This window comes from Micromesistius poutassou, assembly GCF_964030765.1.
Source record: "Micromesistius poutassou genome assembly, chromosome: 17".
Classification (NCBI taxonomy): domain Eukaryota; kingdom Metazoa; phylum Chordata; class Actinopteri; order Gadiformes; family Gadidae; genus Micromesistius; species Micromesistius poutassou.
Window position 1 is genome coordinate 10675333 of NC_140287.1, and position 18488 is coordinate 10693820.

Consider the following 18488-nt stretch of genomic DNA (forward strand, 5'->3'; position numbering starts at 1 on the left):
AATCGCCCCGGACAGCGTGAACAATGAACAATGGCCTTGGTTGACCCGGCCCAGATGCCCACGCCCAGTTAGGGAAGTCCTGATGCCTGGCAGGTCCTTATTCTGGTGGATAACTTTCACTTAGCAGATTAAATATTTAAGCTAGGAAGTGAAAGACCAACCCTTCATGCAGAGAAAGAGAACAGTTCAAGTTGTCTCTGTCTCTGTCCACTATCGTGGTCAATATAGGAATGAGTGAATAGGCCTACGATTCCTTCCAGTAACGGTATTTGGTTGTACCAGGCATTAAATGCCGTTTTTCATTGGCAGACGTCCACACTGACACACCACACTGTCTACAGCCAATTACATAAATTAAAAAAAACATTTGTTCAGACAAAAGTTTTTTAACCATATTTTTAAGCAGTTTCTTGTGTTCTTATTGTAATATGATGAAAGTGGAAGTGTTAAACCCAAGATAAGGCCTTGACTTCCCAAAAATATGAAACAAGATCTAAGGCTCTAAATCCCAGTCAGGCCACTGTGGTGGTGTGACTGGGGGTTGGAGTCACTTTATCTCTTAATCATCCATCATGTGCACGTTGAAGGGTCACACTGAGTGTAGAGCCAAGCGGTTCCTGGATTCACGGCCTATTCACGGATACCACGCCCTGATAATGATCATTTAACAACTAACTAGTTTCAACGCACTATTTATGTTGTTTAAGTAACGTTGGCTGACTACCTTTTCAATAATATGTTACTTTTGAAACAGAATTATATGACAATTTACTAAAATCTCAAAATGGGAAACAACTATGGCAACATAAAGGTGGTTTGTATTGCTTCTTCTCTGACCTTGTGTTGTGGATTACGAATTAGCCCATTAGGACAGATTATGCACTCTATCCGTCTATCAAGCTCACAGACACACGATCATATCGGAGGGTCCGACACGTGACTGCTTCTTGCTCAGAGGGGGGCGGAGCCACTGGTCATCCAAGGGGGGCGGAGCCGCTGTCCTCCGCGGCGGAGCAACATCGTTCAAGCGAGGAACCCTTGTCCAGCGTGGCACTATCCTCCACGGGAAGTAAACTCTTTCCGGATTTCCACCGCGATACATTTCGATTGTTTTCCTCAGACGCCGTCGTTTCTCGTGTAATTAGCTGGGATTCGTGCGAGCGATCCCTAAGAACCAGGGTCCTAGACCGACCGGACCGCTCGGTACCCGGGAGAGCCTCTGCTCGGGACTGCGTCCTGAAATGGACACTGAAATTGTCCCTGAAAAGAAAAGGTAACGTTATCTCTTCTGGGATCTAGCTCGGTTGTTTTCTTTACCGAGACAGGAAACTTGTTCGGTGTTGACTTTGAGGTGTCCTCCGATGTGAACTTGTTTACCGGAGACTTTAATGAAGACCCCGTGTCGGGGAGTTAGTGCGGGATGCGGGAGGGCTTCGTCTGGTAGCCTGTTACCAGCTAGCTAGAGGAGCTAACAGGCTAGCTGCTGTCTGTTGTGAGTTATGTTGCATAACAACATGCATGTCGTTGACTTGTTCCAACATATTTCAATCAATGGCCTTTTTTAATCCGCAGGTGATGTTATGACGGGTGTAGTAATAATGTGGTCTAGACAAAGTGTTGTTAATATCGATCTTCAGATCCATGTTGTTTAAATTTAAACCGAAGTAATTCAGGTTTCAGCTGTTAAAAGTGATGGATTGTTGGGAGATATGATTTGGTAGGCCTTTACTGCAGGGAAATCCACCCTCAACCTATGTAAACTAGTGCTTGCAGATAATAGATTAAACATTAGATTAATATATTTAGTAGGAATATAGAAACCTGTAGCTTTTACCAACAATTATTCCTTTCCTTATTTACTATTCCTTTAAATTAAACGAGGAAGAAACTATCGTTGAAATGAAGCTCAAATCGAACATTACTTTAATTGACACCTTGAAACCACAGCAAAAGATTGAATACATGTCATGATGTAAAATTCATAGTAATATATTGCCTTCTTCCGGTGTCAATTACTAACGACATTTTTCTTAACGTCGTCCTAACTGCATGCATTACACACTCGATACGTTAGTGTGCAAAAGTATGCAAACCATTCTGCATGCTGAAAGCATTGATTTGATATGAGTGTTTTTTACAGGGTAAAATAACGTGATGGGAAGTTGATTTCTAACTCTCAAGAATAGGCTCGATTGTGAATGTGTGTTTTTGGAATGGCGTTGCATGCTTGGTAACATAGCGCTGCAAAACCGCACCATGAAAGCAGGAGTGGAAGTAAAACGTAAGTGTCTACACACTTAAGTGTCTACTGTCGTGGCAATTCCCCTTTAACAGAGATTGCGTCTAGGCCAGATGAGATTCCCACTGCAATAAAGCACACAATACATTGGAAAGCAAAATGTCCTAGGTTTTAATGCATGCATACATTAGACTCCTCTCTAGCAGAGTGAGTCCTGATTACAAGTTGACATGGTTTCTTATACAGTTTCAGACCCTCCCCACACAAAAGGTTCATGGAAGAGAAGATCAAAGAGCAAATTCTTCTCTTTACGGCCCTCCTGTCCAAACACAGAGGAATATAATGGTTGGGGGTCCCGACAAACAAATGCAAATTCCAGATGCCTATCTTTGTGGCGTTATCACCTAAAGCACAAGGGTCAATAGACAGCTGGGAGGAAATGGGCGGGACAATCAGGGTTGAAACTGAGGACACTACAATTTACACAAGAACAGACAAACTTATCAAACAACAATTCGGATATGTAGATTTTTCCATCACACTACATACTTACTTGTTGCATATGTTTTGATCTTTCCATATGCCTTACTTGAGTTTGCAGTTAAGGCTTTGACATTTACATTTAGGGCATTTAGCAGACGTTTTTATCCAAAGTGACTTACAATAAGTGCATTTATTTGAGTGCTGCGAAAATGTGCAGATTTAGGACATTGACGCTGGACACAGAAGGCCAAGTCTTTAACCGAGAACAATCTGGTCACACTGACGCATCTCTCAAAGAAGGTCGTTTAAAGCTATCATGGGCGATTTATTATAGAAACGTTTTTTATTTAGTTTCTACAATTGCTCATTTCATGAGGTTATTGGATGGCCTACCTGCTACCTGTTACCTGTACGTACTCGCCCAACTCCTTGTGCATGACTGGAATCTCCAATCTAAGCTAGGTAGACTTATCGCAAAAGCTAGCAAGCCTTTCATGCTTTGGGAGAAAGGGATTACAAGCAGCCTGAGGGAGTGTTAGGACTTTTTCGGTTGGATACTTTAGAAATCGAGCTTACTCTTGCTGCTCTCACCAGATTTCCTACCCTGACGTTAACTCTGAGTCACAACTATGTTGCCAACATGACCACAGTCGAACGGGACTGGAATTGGTTGAGAGGAGCTCAGTTGAAAAGGTTTTCATCACCGGTTAAATGTTTCTAGAAGGGGCTCCTCTGAGTGTTGATAAGGCCAACAATGCAGTCATTTTTCTTAAAAGTGTAACAAATAGAGTTATGCATGTTAATGAAAAACGTTATGCATCAACATGCAAAGAGGGCTGCGTTGACAGCTCTTTGAAGGGTGAAAATTCTGTCACATCTTCTCAATCAACAAATTATATGTTAAGTCGAGTTTTCTTACTCATTATGTCGAAAGCATATGCCTGACAAAAATAATTCCTACTTTAATAATCCCAGATGGGAAATTCTGGAAAAGTAAGTTACATTAAATGAAAATATTGTTCTCATTTGAAAGACTAATGATGAACCCACTCATCATTCCAATAACCATCTAGAATAAGCAACCTTCCTAATGATAACTACAACTTGGTTGTAGCCATGGGGATAACACTCCCCCCTCCTTCCTCCAACTCCTAGCCCAAAACACATTTTCTTAAAAACACGTCCCCTCAAGAGCTGTTTGTCAATTCTGGGCCGCTGTAGAAACATGGCACCTACACTTATTAAAACATACTTATGAATGTTATTTTCTTTTTCTGCCAAGTCCGATCCGTGCCAATAATTCTGTACACCTGACCTTAAAGGTCAAACATTGCTAAGCTTGGTTGGATGTGTGCAAGTCGGCCACTGAAAACTGTCTGTGTGCCAGTAAGCCCATCCACTGCATTCAGCAGTGACTTCCAGGAACTTTGCATCTTATAGTTGTGCAATATTATTAAGTCCCAGTGTTTTATACTTCTTTCTTGACTTTGCTTTGCGTCATTGACCTCGACACTGGGTAAACCGTTGTGTTTTTCAGTCCATTACGCTGTTGTCCCATGACAGTCCTCCTGCCAACCTGCAGGTGGATTGAGGGCTGGTGCAGGACTCTTGTATTTCCCTCTCATCTCTTATTTATTCTTGCAAGCCTTATTTGAGAGTGGCCAAATTGGTTGAAATCGGATATAACCTAAAAATGATGATCCAGGTATTGTTATTGTGTCCATGCGTGTTAACAGCTAGGGTAAGGCCTCCCTATAGTTGGCACAAAAGGCCAGCAGCAAGAATAGACCTTTGTCTATTTGCGGAGGGAAAAAGAAAGCTGCCTACAAGCATGTGCTGTGGACTTCAGCTCCTGCTGGGATGATCCACTTGCCCCTCCAGAGATGTATGAGGTTGTCTCCGCTGTCAAAGATTAAACTAAACGGAGTGCGGCAGGACTCAAGCCCAACTGATAAGGGCAGGGTTGCGGTGTGTGTGTGCTTTACCAGGGCAGGGATGCATACCGTCCTCGTTCGGAGAGAGGATGGTTTCTGGGAACAAACGATCCCCTGACGGCCCGGTGTGTACGGCCCGGGTATCACGCAGTATTCAGAACATATTTTGAAACAGTTGCAAAAGTCTAAATGACTGAATAATGTTGAGTTAAATATGGACTGCGCTCACTGCTCACACAAATGTTTCATTTTCCGTCGCAGGAAAATGGATTGTTTTTCATTTTGAGCTTTTAAATCAATAAGACACTTTCTCAAATAAGTTAGATTCCCTTTTCTTGTGGGGGGGTGGCGCTTCATCGCTCAATTTACTTATAAATATATAAAGGACAGCTATGAGCAGACTACTGCATACCACCATAGCATTCATAGGAGTCTTGGTGATGTGTTGAAGCTAAACCAGGAGCCGTGGGAACCATGGCTCTACACACTAACAAAGCACATTCTATTTTATCACAACACAACTAATGGTTCAGAATAGGTCGTGACTTCTCAGCCCTGTCAGTCTAATTAAACGTAAGAAAAAGGGGGAGATAATTAGCTGAGGAAAACAAATGCCACGCAGAGCACTCTCAGGCATGCTAGCCATGTACACGGTGGTGTTATGTAATGACGGCCCCTCTGCTCGCCTGTATGTTCAGTGTTCACACAGATCTGCCTTGTGTTCACGTTTCACCACAGAGCCCGTCGTCTTTACCACGATGTCTTTGCAGCCCTGCTGTGTTGACTTTGAGTCATACAAACACACTCACATTATACATTAATCTTTAATACTAAATCAATATGCATAATCAATATTCGAGCTTGGCGTCAGTGTTTTGCGTGGTTTTGGATCATACCACTGTTGTCAAACACATTGATTCCTCTGACAGAGTATTTCTACATCAATGATAAAATCTTGGACTTTAATTGCTAGCAATTGCTTTTCATCCTGGCGGCGACTGCATCCAGAGGATGTCTGTTCATCCTGCTCTGATACAACCTGATGTCTGTTCATCCTGCTCTGATACAGACCTGATGTCTGTTCATCCTGCTCTGATACAGACCTGATGTACGTTCATACAGATTTATAATCCACTCGACTGCTTTCAAAAAAGGTTCTAGGCATCTGAGCTGCAAGGTCTTCAGAGTAAAGTGTAAAAATTGTTGTCGTCCCCTGCCACCACTACTAGTAGGACTCATTAAAGGCATTTATTCTGTGATCTTACTAAAGGACAAACATGCCTCATCTCGTCATTGAAAGTACCTTTTCTTTTAATGAATTGAAGCCTTCCCTGTTCTTGCAAAGACAAAAAGTTGTACATCTGTGGTCTAAATTATATTGATACTAAAGTATAACAGGAATAACCTTTAGTGAGCTTCACAGAGCAGACGGTTTTCTGATCCAATACTGGTGCAATGTATAGAAGATGGAGTGTTGCATCAGACTTGAAGCACTCGAGTACATGGTCCCCCTGATTACCCCCCTCGGCCATTGATTTGTTAGCTGTAATGTAAAGTGACGTTTCTCTGGCATTGTGCGCGCAATATGCTCTTGTGTATCACTGACCAAAACATCCTGCATAAACAGCCTGGTGTGTTATGAGGGTTCAAAGAAGAGAATGGCGTCTTTATGTTAATAATATGCACTCCGGCCCGATGACGGCTGGGCAGCAGGACACTCGAGCTGGGGTTAATTGTATTGCTCTAAATGTGCAACGGATCGATTTAATTAGGCTTGAATTTCAGAATGGGCAGCTTTTAGATTGCCCTCTCCATCTTGTGATCTCTTTCCAATATGTCCCTGAGTGCTGTGAGCGTTGCAGCCTGAGGGATTTTCGGTTTGTCCAGTTTGCTCGGTGGACTGAACTGCAGGCTATCGGGTGAAAAGTGAAGACCCAGTTTATCTCTTCGATAGCCTCTCGGATTACCCTTGTGCTTTGCCATTTTCATACTGGAGCATTTACAATGTAATCTAAAGAATACTTACTAAGAATGCATTCACAGTGAATGTGGTGTATATTTACATGATTAGTTTTATTTTTAAACTACTAAACCATGCCCTCTATAGCCTGTGAAAGTAGCGAGACTCTGGTGATATTATATACTTTGAAAACTTAATATGACAAATATCAAGTATTGCAATTTTACTGTCATAAGTTGCAAGAACGCCATAAGTACCATGATAAAACACAGCAGATAAAATCAACCAACACCATATTACAATATTGTCTAAACAACCTGCACCCGGGCTGAATTTATGAATCCAACATCAGCCTTCTCATGCTCAGCGGTTTACTTTATTTCCCTGTGTTGCTGCGGCTCCACTGCCATTCTCCTCGGGTCGCTCTGCGAGCCGGGCGCTGTAAATGTCACCATGATTGGTGGGATACTTAGTCTTGGCTGCGCTCCAGCAAGCCTGACTGAAGAGCCCCTCAGGGCAAGCCCCCTCCGCCAGCCAATCGCACCAAGGAGGTCTCGCTGGCTTTGTCTTAAGCCGATCTCTCCCAGGGAGTGTCTGTGAATAAGTCAGCTCCATTTGGACCTGATGATGAAGTAGCCTGCGCTACACTTCAGACCCACCCACAGTGGTGTGTGTGTGTGGGGGTGTGTGTGTGTGTGGGTGTGTGTCATGTGTGATCTGGCCCACTATTGGGTCCATCACTGCCCCTCCAACTAGAGTTGTTGTCCGATACCAGTATTGGAAATTCCTCCGATACTGCCTTTTAGGCATCGGTATCGGCGTGTCTATGCGCCGATCCAATACCATCACATGACTAGCTCATTAAGTACACAGGAAGAGAACATCACAAACACATGTGTGTTATGCTGTGTTCGCTCACCACATGCAGGGTGAGCTCAGACCGCAGGAAGGAGAAGTCTCGGGATGCGGCGCGCTGCCGGCGGGGGAAGGAGTCGGAGGTGTTCTACGAGCTGGCCCAGGAGCTGCCCATGCCCCACAGCGTCCGGGCCAACCTGGACAAGGCCTCCATCATGAGGCTCACCATCAGCTACCTGCGCATGATGAAGCTGCTCGGCACAGGTGAGGACTTTGCCCATATTAGGGCTCCGATATTAGGCCATATTAGGCTCTGCCCAGGTGGGGGCTCCACCCAGGTGAGGGCTCCCCCAAGGTGAGGGCTTTGCCCAGGTGGAGGCTCTGCGAAGGTGGAGACTCTGCCCAGTTGGGGGCTCTGTCCAGGTGGGGGCCCTGCCAAACAGCGCCCAGGGCTCCACTCAGTAGAACCTTCTTTTCATCATGATGTCACATCCTTAAATATGGTGGTGAAATGTGTTATATATTATATTACATATTCAAAGGGGAATTAAATAAATGCCATGGTAGCCAGATATTCCCACTGTGTTGCTGTGCTGAGCCAGACATGTTGGCACGAACAGAAGGAAAACCTTTGGATGATTTTAGCTCTCATTCCTTCCCATGAAGGAGTGTCTGATGCAAAGTACACGGCCGTTCAGAGCTGTTCCATGCGGTGGCTGATTGTGTAGAGCAGGGTTTTAACCTCGTGGTCAGCGATTCGCTGGAGGTATTAGAGCCTACTGCAGGTGCTGCCAGGGAGTGATACTTGAAATGGACAAATTAACAATAATATAAAAAAATAATATAGATATAATCAAAAATGAATACAAAATAAATATTGTTCAGTTTTTTTATGAAGGTTATTTATTTAAAGAATAGCGCCGCTTTGTCCATTCAGAATGTTTCCATTTTGAGTTTTTCCGTTGACTTTTCGTGTTCATTTGGGTGCTAAAAAAAACCTCAGGCACGAGCAGCGCTGCTGACTCGCTGTTTCCACCGTCTCCCCCGGCCAGGGCCTTCCAGTAACACTGCCCTGCATGTCTATTTATCCCTTATGAACTGTCGGTGTAGGAGGCCGTGCGCAAATCTTGATGCAGATTTAGTGGTGCAACGTCAACGGACCACTAATATAATGAGTGTGCTCTCCTCCACCTCTCCCTCATGCCCGTGTTCGGACATGGATGCCTGGTACCGCCATCGATAAGAGCGAGCAAAGTTCGATCATCATAGTCACTACTCTCTGTTTTGGCAATGCAGTGGTGGTACGAGCTCACCAGCTTCTTCAAAAGTCTCTAGACTCACTTTGTTTAGAGTTCACATAGGCCGTGTCCCAATTCAGGGGCTGCATCCTTCGAAGGACGCGTCCTTCGTAGACCGCAAAGGCCACACCGAAGGCCGAACAAGCATTGTGGAATGGGACAGTCTAGCCTACGGAGCATTTACGGATCGCGCCATTTCTAAAAAAAAATCCAACGTGCAATGAATCTTGGGATACGTTGGGCCGTGAAGGATCCACCCGGTGGGTCCTTCACTTTAAATTCGGGAAACGAAGGCTAAAATATATGGCAAAATATGGCAAAAATATCATATCACAATTTTTTTCTTATCACGATTCACGATTCTTATCACGACTATTTTGCAAGTTACTGAACAGTACGTTACTGTTTGACTGTCCGCATACTTTTTCGGGTGCTTTCTTTTGAGGTGGTTAAAAAGGTTTGTCGTGTTGCCATCCGACGTGCAAACCTTATCTTTGCAATTTTTGCAAATAACTATTGTTTGCTCGGTGTCAGTTTTGGAAAATCCAATCCAGTTCCATATTACAGACGTCAAATTATTTTTAGGGACCAACTCAATGCCGCTACGTTGCCAAATAAAAAGGGGGAGGGGATTAAATCCAAAGCACTACCTACTGTTTGCTTTTATTGGTTTATTGGTGTGTCTCTATAGAGAAGGCATGTAACGGACTAGCAAATTGTGTGATTTAAGATTTGGCTGAGAAAACAACTTTGGATGTGTGTATGAACCATAGAACTGCAACTGATTGAATGTGCACTAGGGCTGTCACTTTTGAGAAAAAATCAAGTTTGAATGGATATCAAATATCAAGCAATGTATTTGAATGTATCCACGTGACAAGAGGAGATATAAACAGGACTTATCCTCTTTGTTTGAAACAGGTTATCAACTTAATCAATATCAAGTGCCACTATGCATATCATAAAATTAGGCTATGCAATGAAAAACGGAATCGGAACTGCACAGCGCAAACAATGATGTGATAACTTAAACAAGACAGCAGCAGGAGTAAAGTGTATAGCCTATCTGAAAGAAATAATAATTTCTTAATGTTGTTTGCTAGAAACACCAATCTATCAACTTGATCTGGATCAAGTGCAGCTCTCTTTATATTCAAGATGTTACCTGCGGCGGAGAACACACGTTCGGAGCGCACAGACGTGCCTGGCACACACAGGGATTTGCGCGTCTATGTTGAGAGAAGCGGGTATTTGTTGCAGCCTGTGTCTCTCCACCAATGCAGCGTGTTGCTGTCAGCGGGGATGACTTGGGGTCGCAATTTACCGCTCAGGCTGGCTGCTCTGTGCGTTATCCATTTTCGAATCAGGATATATTATTCGCTTGATTAGCGTGCCCGCAAATGGATGAGATGGCAAACAATAAAATAAAAACTAAAAACCAAACGGTCTAATCATAGACTGTAAAAAACACATAACATGGCGCTTTATATATCGATTATATATATTTGAATACGGATATGTCACGTCATATTCGAATATTGAATAAAAAGTGACAGCCCTAATGTGCACTGTAGCAAAATACTAACGATCTCTCTGTAAAGGCAGATCGCGGAGACATTTGAGACATTTTAATCGTTCACGATCTAATATCGTCATATCGCACACCCCTAGCCTCCCCCCTTACCCCGCCACACCCCTCTTATGTAATTGTATGTTGTACGCCCTGACAACACGTACATCCTGTTGTACGTATGTTGTAGGTTGCTTTGGATAAAAGTGTCTGCTAAATCCACTAAATGTAGTGTAAATGTGTTCCTCTGGGCTGCAGACGGGCCCGTGGCGGAGGCAGCCCTGGAGGAGAGCGAGCTGGGGGCCCGGCTGAGCGGCTCCTACCTGAAGGCCCTGGAGGGGTTCCTCATGGTGCTGTCGGAGGACGGAGACATGATCTACCTCTCGGAGAACGTCCATAAGTGCCTGGGCCTGGCACAGGTTGGTGCCCTCTTGTTCACCCTGGGTATGGAGGCTTTGAGTGATGACAGTACACCTGATGATGATGATGATGATGATGATCTAAATAGGCGGGGGGAATCATAATGCAACATTTTGTCTTTCTCCAATGCGTATTGTGATATGATCAAAGAAAGTCGTAGAACATAATTGTATAATGATTGGGGTGTTTTTGCAGCTTTGGTTGTCGGATCATAAACTGATCAACATGATCAGTGATTGCTGGTTTGCTGTACATGCAGAGCTTGCATGTCAATCCCTAGCACCAAACTGTATCCAAGAACCCTTAAATTATGTTATATCAGACCGATTTTGCTTGTAGATTAGTCATTGTTAAATAAAAAAAATGTGTATATATATAGATAGGTCTATTATTTTTTTTTACTAATTTTTTGGTTTTGCCAGCGTCCAGTGATACGAATATCGTACATGTGTGTGTTGCGATTTCAATGAGAAAATGTTTTATCGTGCAGCCCTAGTGGACCTGGGCCATGGCTGTTCACATCTGACCTCTCTCCTCTTTCTGTGGTTCTGCCAGTTTGACCTGACTGGACAGAGCGTGTTCGACTACACACACCCATGTGACCAGGAGGAGTTGAGAGAGATGTTGGTCCACAAAACGGGTAAGAATCAAACTCAGGCCCGCGATTCCCACGATAACAACGTTGAATGGTTAGAGAGAAGCAGACACACGCACACCGTCGGACTGGCCCACAGCACAGGTGACTCCTTTCTCCTGTGCTGGCACTGAGCTGTGGGCTGTTGGAACACATCTCTGTGTGTCCGTCCCCCTAGTTTCTCCTCCCAGCGATGGAATGGCCTCCCAGTGCACTCTGCTGGATGCTGGAATTTATCTTTTATACCCAAAAGGTTGGAAGACCTTTATTCTCCGGCCCATTAAAATCCTATCAGTGAGCAATCGCAACAAATAGAAGGAAAATATATATTTTTAGGATATATATATAGGCATTTTTAGGATATTACTCTCCACGTTGATCGTAACACGAGCCCAATGTTAAACATAATTTTTAGTCGTCTGTGTGACTCCTGATCTGTCATTCCAGAAGGAAGGAAAATACATCTAGTAAATGTTGTTATTTTCCCCTGGCACATCAAGCCTAATGTATTCAGCCTCCCTCGGTGGCCAAAGCAATCTCCAGAGTACCAGCGGCCCTGCAGACGCATTCTGCTGGCTGCGGCGTGGAGCCCATCAGGGAGCGCGGCTCTGAGCAGCACACATGACTCCCTAAGCAGCAGCCCAGTTCAGTCCATGTATGGAAGCTTGCTTTATCTCCGGAGAAAGCTCTCTTCCAGGCCCACTCGTCCTATCCCGTTCCTGGGAAGAGATGTCTCCCTGCGGGCCGTGTGCTCTGGATCTCAGCCCCTGTGTCCCCCGGGCCCCCACTGCTCATACAATAGTCAGCAGCAATAATGCTCTGATGCATGGAACCCTGCCCGCAGCGGTCTACTGCATACATATGAAGGCATTCTGCACCCCAAGCACCCATGAGCAATAACACCTTTAATCAAACAACTGTTGACCCCTGTTCCCTCAAAGCCCTCGTCTGCTGACATCTCTCCCTAGTATTTCAGGAAGCATTACCATCTGAGTATGACTATATTCACAGCGGCATCACAGCCCTGATTGTATGGATTTTCTGTCTAATGACAGAACCATGAGGGATTGGATCATAAACATTGATGGTAGTTCTAGATCTAATAACGCACCCATCCAATTGTTCAGAGATGAGGCTGAGCTGCAAGCACCTGACGCGACTGAATAATTCAATACTGAACGCTAACGGCCCACGGCCCCAGGGTTCCGTCCTCTCCCCTTCCGCTCACCTCTCCGTGGCTCCCTGTGGCTCCCCTCAGGCTCCAAGAAGACCAAGGAGCCCAGCACCGAGCGCAGCTTCTTCCTCCGCATGAAGTGCACCCTCACCAGCAGGGGGCGAACCGTCAACGTCAAGTCGGCCACCTGGAAGGTACGGCCCGGCCGACCGCTCTACCGACAGCGATGTCGTTTCTCTTTCTTCTGACAAATTGACTTATTGTAAGTCTCTTTGGATAAAGGCGTCTGCTAAATGCCCTAAATGTAAATGTATAACCCAGTAGTATATAATATATAACCCCTGCTGACACGACAAGGTGCCCTCTCTCACCGGTCTCTCCCGCTCTTTCTCCAAGGTGCTCCAGTGCTCGGGCCACGTGCGCGTGTTCGAACCCCCTGTCGAGGTGGAGGCGGCCCCCTCCGGGCACCCGGTGCCCTACCTGGTGCTGATCTGTGACCCCATTCCGCACCCCTCCAACATCGAGGTGCCCCTGGACACCAAGACCTTCCTGAGCCGACACACACTGGACATGAAGTTCACCTACTGCGACGAGAGGTCCGCCCCCACACTGTGACCTCACCTGATTCCCCCCCCCCCCCCCCCCCCCCCCCTACCTGACCCCAACAGGACCACTGCACTCACCTGAACGTTGTTCTGATGGCTGACAATGTGGAGATGGGGGGGATTTAGAGCTCAAAGACCTAGACCACTAGGTGGCTCTGAAGCCTGTGGGGCTTCAGAGGTTCGAGAGAGGGGCTGGACCTCCTCTCTCTGTGGGGATTCAGAGCCCCACGTTTCCCAAGGGAGACAAGGTCCAGCTTCTCTTTCTCTCCAACCAACAACCGCTAGGTGGGGCTTCAGAGCCACCTGGTGGTCGATGGTTAGATTGGCGTGAACAGAACAGAACTCAGAGCTATTCAACCATCCCCTGTAAAGGAACGTTACCTTTACCTTTAGGGCAATTAGCAGACACTTTTATCAATATATCACTGTCGGTACAGCAAGGATGTTCATAGAAACAAGTGCCAAGCAATAACAACCGCTAAGTTAACCCATTCCCTGTATACAACAAAGATAGCTAGGATAAGATGCTACAATGCTAAGGACTATTTTGTGCAAGTGCAAGGACGTACATCATACAATAAGTGCATACATTAAGTGCCAGGACGTATAACATACAATAAGTGCGTACATTAAGTGCCAGGACGTACAACATGTAATAAGTAGGTAAGGGAGGGGGTGGGGACTATGCAGAGTCTAGGTGAACTCTGACTCTGACTCAAGACTAAGACTAACAAGTTAGTCTTGAGTCTTGTTTTTTTCTCCCTTTTTTAACGCTTTTCTGCGCGTCCTTGCAGGATAACGGAGTTGATGGGCTACGACCCGGAACACCTGATGAACCGTTCCGTGTACGAGTACTACCACGCCCTGGACTCGGACCACCTCACCAAGACCCACCACAACCGTAAGGCCGTCCCACCACATCCTGGCGTCTGGAGAAGCGAGTCTGGACCGGTTTTCATCGTCTATTTCTCTCCCCCCTGGTCTGTTGTCGTAGTGTTCGCCAAGGGGCAGGTCAGCACGGGGCAGTACCGCATGCTGGCCCGCGGGGGCGGCTTTGTGTGGGTGGAGACGCAGGCCACCGTCATCTACAACAGCAAGAACTCCCAGCCACAGTGTGTGGTCTGTGTCAACTTTGTGCTCAGGTAGGGCCCGTCTGATCTTGCTCGTGTTCAGGGGAGAGCTGGGTGATAGGGGGGCTGCGTCCTGATCTCCATTGATTAGTATATGGTGTATTCCGTAGAAAGATATTCAGTGATAAAATAACACATTTCAATTACATTACAGATCCACTACAATTTCAACATCAACGCCCCAAATGTAACCATGTTAGTCAATCTACCAAAGCCGTGTTTATTTTGTCATATTGTGTCCTTTTGATAGTTTTTGGAGCTCTTACATTTCCACGGTTGTGGTATAATCAGCTGGACCTCCTCTCTCCATCACAGCGGTGTCCAGGAGGAGGAGCTCATCTTCTCTCTGGAGCAGACGGAGGACGTGAAGCCGGTGAAAGAGGAGAAGAAAGGGCCGCAGGAGGTAGAGGAGGAGCAGCAGGAGGAGCAGGAGGACGTGGTGGTGGAGACCATCTGCCAGGCAGAAGACACTGTGGTCCAGGCCGCGTCTCTCCAGGCACTGCCCAGCGAGGAGAAGGCTCCAGAGGTGGACGTGGTTCAGATCTTCACGCAGGCCCCTGAGGGCCCGCCCCTGGTCAGCCTGTACGACCAGCTGAAGGAGGAGCCCGAAGCCCTCACCCTGCTGGCCCCGGCCGCGGGAGACACCTTCATCTCCCTGGACTTCAGCTGCCCTGGTCAGTTCCACGTCTCCTCCAATCAGTGCTGACCCTCCACTCCTATAACACAGCATACCTCCACTCTCCACTAAAGCCATAGGATTCCATTTAGGGTTCGGGTCACGCTAAAAATATGAGATTGCTAGGATAAGATGCTACAATACGAAGTACTATTTTTACGTGCCAGGACGTACAACATACAATGAGTGTGTAAGAGGGGTGTGGGGGGGAGGCTATGCAGAGTCTAGGTGAACTCTGAACAAATGAGTCTTTTGTTTCCATGCCAACGTCTCTCCACCTCCACCATAGTCTCCGAGATGAACCTTCTGGAGGACGTGCCTCTCTACAACGACGTGATGCTACCCTCCACCAGTGAGCGCTTGGCCCTGCCTCTGACCACCCTGACCCCCAGTGAGTCCCCCCGCTCCACCACCAGCCCCCCCACGGAGCCAGAGGTGTCCTCCCGCCGAGCCAGCGGCCACACGCGGGGCAGCAGCCCCCCGGTGGTGAGTCACCTGACCTCGTGTCTTTGGGACCTCCTGCTGTGGATAATGTTTACAAAGTGCTGACCCGTCTCCCTCCTCCCCCCTGTCAGCCCGACAGCCCCATGGACCTGGGCTTCCCCGGGGACATGGAGCTCAGCTCGGACTTCGACCTGGTCGAGAAGCTGTTTGCCGTCGACACGAAGCCCAAGACCCCGTTCACGACCCAGGTAGGCTTTCAAACCCGTTGACTCTTACATTTAGGGCACTCTTTTATCCAAAGCGACTTACAAGTGTTCCCTGTATACAACAAAGATTGCTATGATAAGATGCTACAAGATGCTAAATACTATTTTTAAGTGCAAGGACGTACAACATACAAGAAGTGCGTTAGAGGGGGGTTGGGGGGGAGTCTAGGGGAACTCTGAACAGGTGAGTCTCGAGTCTTTTGCGGACCCAAGTCCATCCTTCCTTTTCACTAAGTCCCAGTCCTGAACCCAGTCTCCGTGCCGGTGCGTTGTGTGTCCAGGCCATCGAGGACCTGGACCTGGAGATGCTGGCGCCGTACATCCCCATGGACGACGATTTCCAGCTGCGCTCGCTGGCCCCCGACGAGCCCCTGACCTGCGAGCCACCGCCGGTCCCGCCGCCGGCCGGCTCCGCACCGCTCCACAGCTACCTGAGCTCGCCCTCCGGCCGCACCGGGGGCCCCGGGCCCCTGGAGCCGGTGACCACGCCCAACACGGCCCTTCTGCTCTCCAAGAGGTAGGCCTTCTGACGACACGGCCCGGGAGCAGGACCTTACTTCTTCTGCGCCTGATTAAATGTCCTCTTCTAGTAGCCGTTCAGAGCTGCTGATTGTGTAGAACAGGGTTCTTAACCTCGTGGCCAGCGGGCCGCTGATGGTCTGTGAGCCTACTGCTCATACCTGAAATAGACAAATTAAAACCAATATAAAAAAATTAGATACATATAATCAAAAATGAACATACAATAAATAACGTTGTGTTTTTATGTGATAGTATGGCTTGCTATTATTTTAAGAGTAGTGTCATTCATTCATCAGAACCTTTTCCTTTTGAGGTTTTCCGTTGATGTTTTGTGTTAATTTGGGTGTGCCAAAAACAAACCTTGACCTCAACGAGGGTACCCGGGCCGAATGAATACGTTCCCCACCCTTCTGTGTTCAGGAACCCTCAGCTGGAGAAGGAGGTGTCTCTGAAGATGCTGGCCGCCCAGAACGCCCAGCGCAAGAGGAAGCTGGGCGACGTCCCGCTGACGGAGGTCTTTGAAGCGGTGAGCGCAGTCACCCCTCCCATCAGTTAGCCTACACCCACACGCCACCCAATCAAAGCACCGTGCCACACCCACTACACCTACCACAGATCAGTGAGTGCAGTCTCTCCATTTCCCAGGGGACATTGCTGCAGGGCCCGTGTGAGCAGGGTAAGAAGCTGAAGGTGTCGGAGGTTCCTGTGGTGCTCTCCCATCGCTACATCCTGCTGCTGCCGTCAGGTGAGGCTAATGTCATGGTCAGATTAAGACCCCCAGCAGACGATGTTGGTTGTATGGCTCTAACCCGGAGTCTTCCTGCTCTCAGACCTGGCCAGTCTCCTCCTGGGCCCCTCCTCGGAGGGCAGCAGCCCGGCCATCACCCTGCCCCAGCTCACCCGCTATGACTGTGAGGTCAACGCGCCCGTACAAGGGCGCCAGCTCCTGCTGCAGGGGGAGGAGCTTCTGCGAGCTCTGGACCAAGTCAACTAGGGGCACGATTAAAGCCTGCTTCAAGCCCGCTTCCTGCCGGCCTGGACCGGACACTGCGGTTTATCTCACCGCCCCCACCCCCCTTCCCTTCCCCAGCTCTACTTTCCCTTATTTATGTGTCTGTATGTTGGATGGGAGGTTGGCTATCTGGTCCCCTGTGTCTTCAGCGTTCCGCCACGGTGAGACCCTCACAGGGTCATTGGTGCAGGGTGGGGGGGCCGGGGGCAGGACAGGAGTTACTGCCAGCAGTATATTGTAAGCTTAAGTCGCACAATTTATATTTTCCTAAAAAGAAAAACTATAACCAGCAATATATAGAAATATATATACAAAGCCATTTTAAAAAGTTTGAATGGGATTTTAACCATTTAAAAAAAAAGAAGAAAAAAAAACTCCTCTCCTGGTATGTTGTAGTACTGTAGTACTTGTACCTTAACCGAATGTCTTTAGTCCGCCAGTATGAGCATATTGAACGTTGTATACCATAAATGTTTATCTGTGTCTGAAGCAAACACGTTTGTTTAGATGTTCAGTACTGTCACTTTATTTCTTTACTGTAAGTGTGTATTACTGTGCAAAGGCAGAAAAAAAATTCTAATTTCCGCACTTGGGCAGTCGCTCTAAAAATTTAGATGAGGAGCTTTATTTTCCAATCATGTACGTTTGGCGATTATTTGTCAAGAAAAGAATCCATGTTTTGTCTTTGAAATGAGTAAATCTGCCGCGTTCAAACTGAATGATGAGACTATTTCTATCTCTACATTATAATTTGGTCATTTTTGAGAGTTAAAGAAATAGAAATGTTTGAGTAATGCTTTGGACTACTGATTCTCATCCATTTTCCAGGAGGCCATGACCGTTGTCACCCAGCCGTCATAGTCCTCAGGACGGAACTCAGCATCGCTCCAATCATTTAGAGGGCTGTTCTTCCCATTCGGTCTGAACTCAGCATCGCTCCAGTCATTTAGAGGACACTTGGTTTGAAAATGTTCATTTATTTTAAATGTGGGATCATTGTCTCAGTAGCATTTGTGGCTTGTCCAACTTGTCCACTCAGACTGAGTAGTTTATACCGTTAGTTCAATCTGCAGTGTGGGTCTGTCCTGTTTCTTGCCACTGTCTAACATAAAATTGCTTTGTCAAAAAATATACTGTCTTCCTCTTTTTTTTGGTATGACATATCTGTATAGTATTACTACCATGAACAACAACGGAGGCATAAGTCCTACAGCTTCCCAGTGGGGCCTGCGACTCAAGTGGAAATTATACAGAATCATTGCCAAC

General features: G+C 46.7%; 1 protein-coding gene across 1 annotated transcript; it reads left to right on the forward strand.

The window, feature by feature from the left end:
• Nucleotides 1-1013: 1013 nt before the first annotated feature.
• hif1aa (hypoxia inducible factor 1 subunit alpha a) lies at nt 1014-18353 on the forward strand. The gene is made up of 15 exons (XM_084482519.1): nt 1014-1273; nt 7545-7735; nt 10598-10758; nt 11315-11399; nt 12652-12761; nt 12964-13163; nt 13967-14073; nt 14167-14314; nt 14618-14976; nt 15268-15464; nt 15554-15670; nt 15970-16205; nt 16631-16736; nt 16856-16955; nt 17041-18353. The coding sequence occupies exons 1-15, from the start codon at nt 1242-1244 to the stop codon at nt 17202-17204; spliced, it is 2313 nt and encodes a 770-aa protein (XP_084338645.1). The 5' UTR covers nt 1014-1241; the 3' UTR covers nt 17205-18353.
• Nucleotides 18354-18488: the final 135 nt, after the last annotated feature.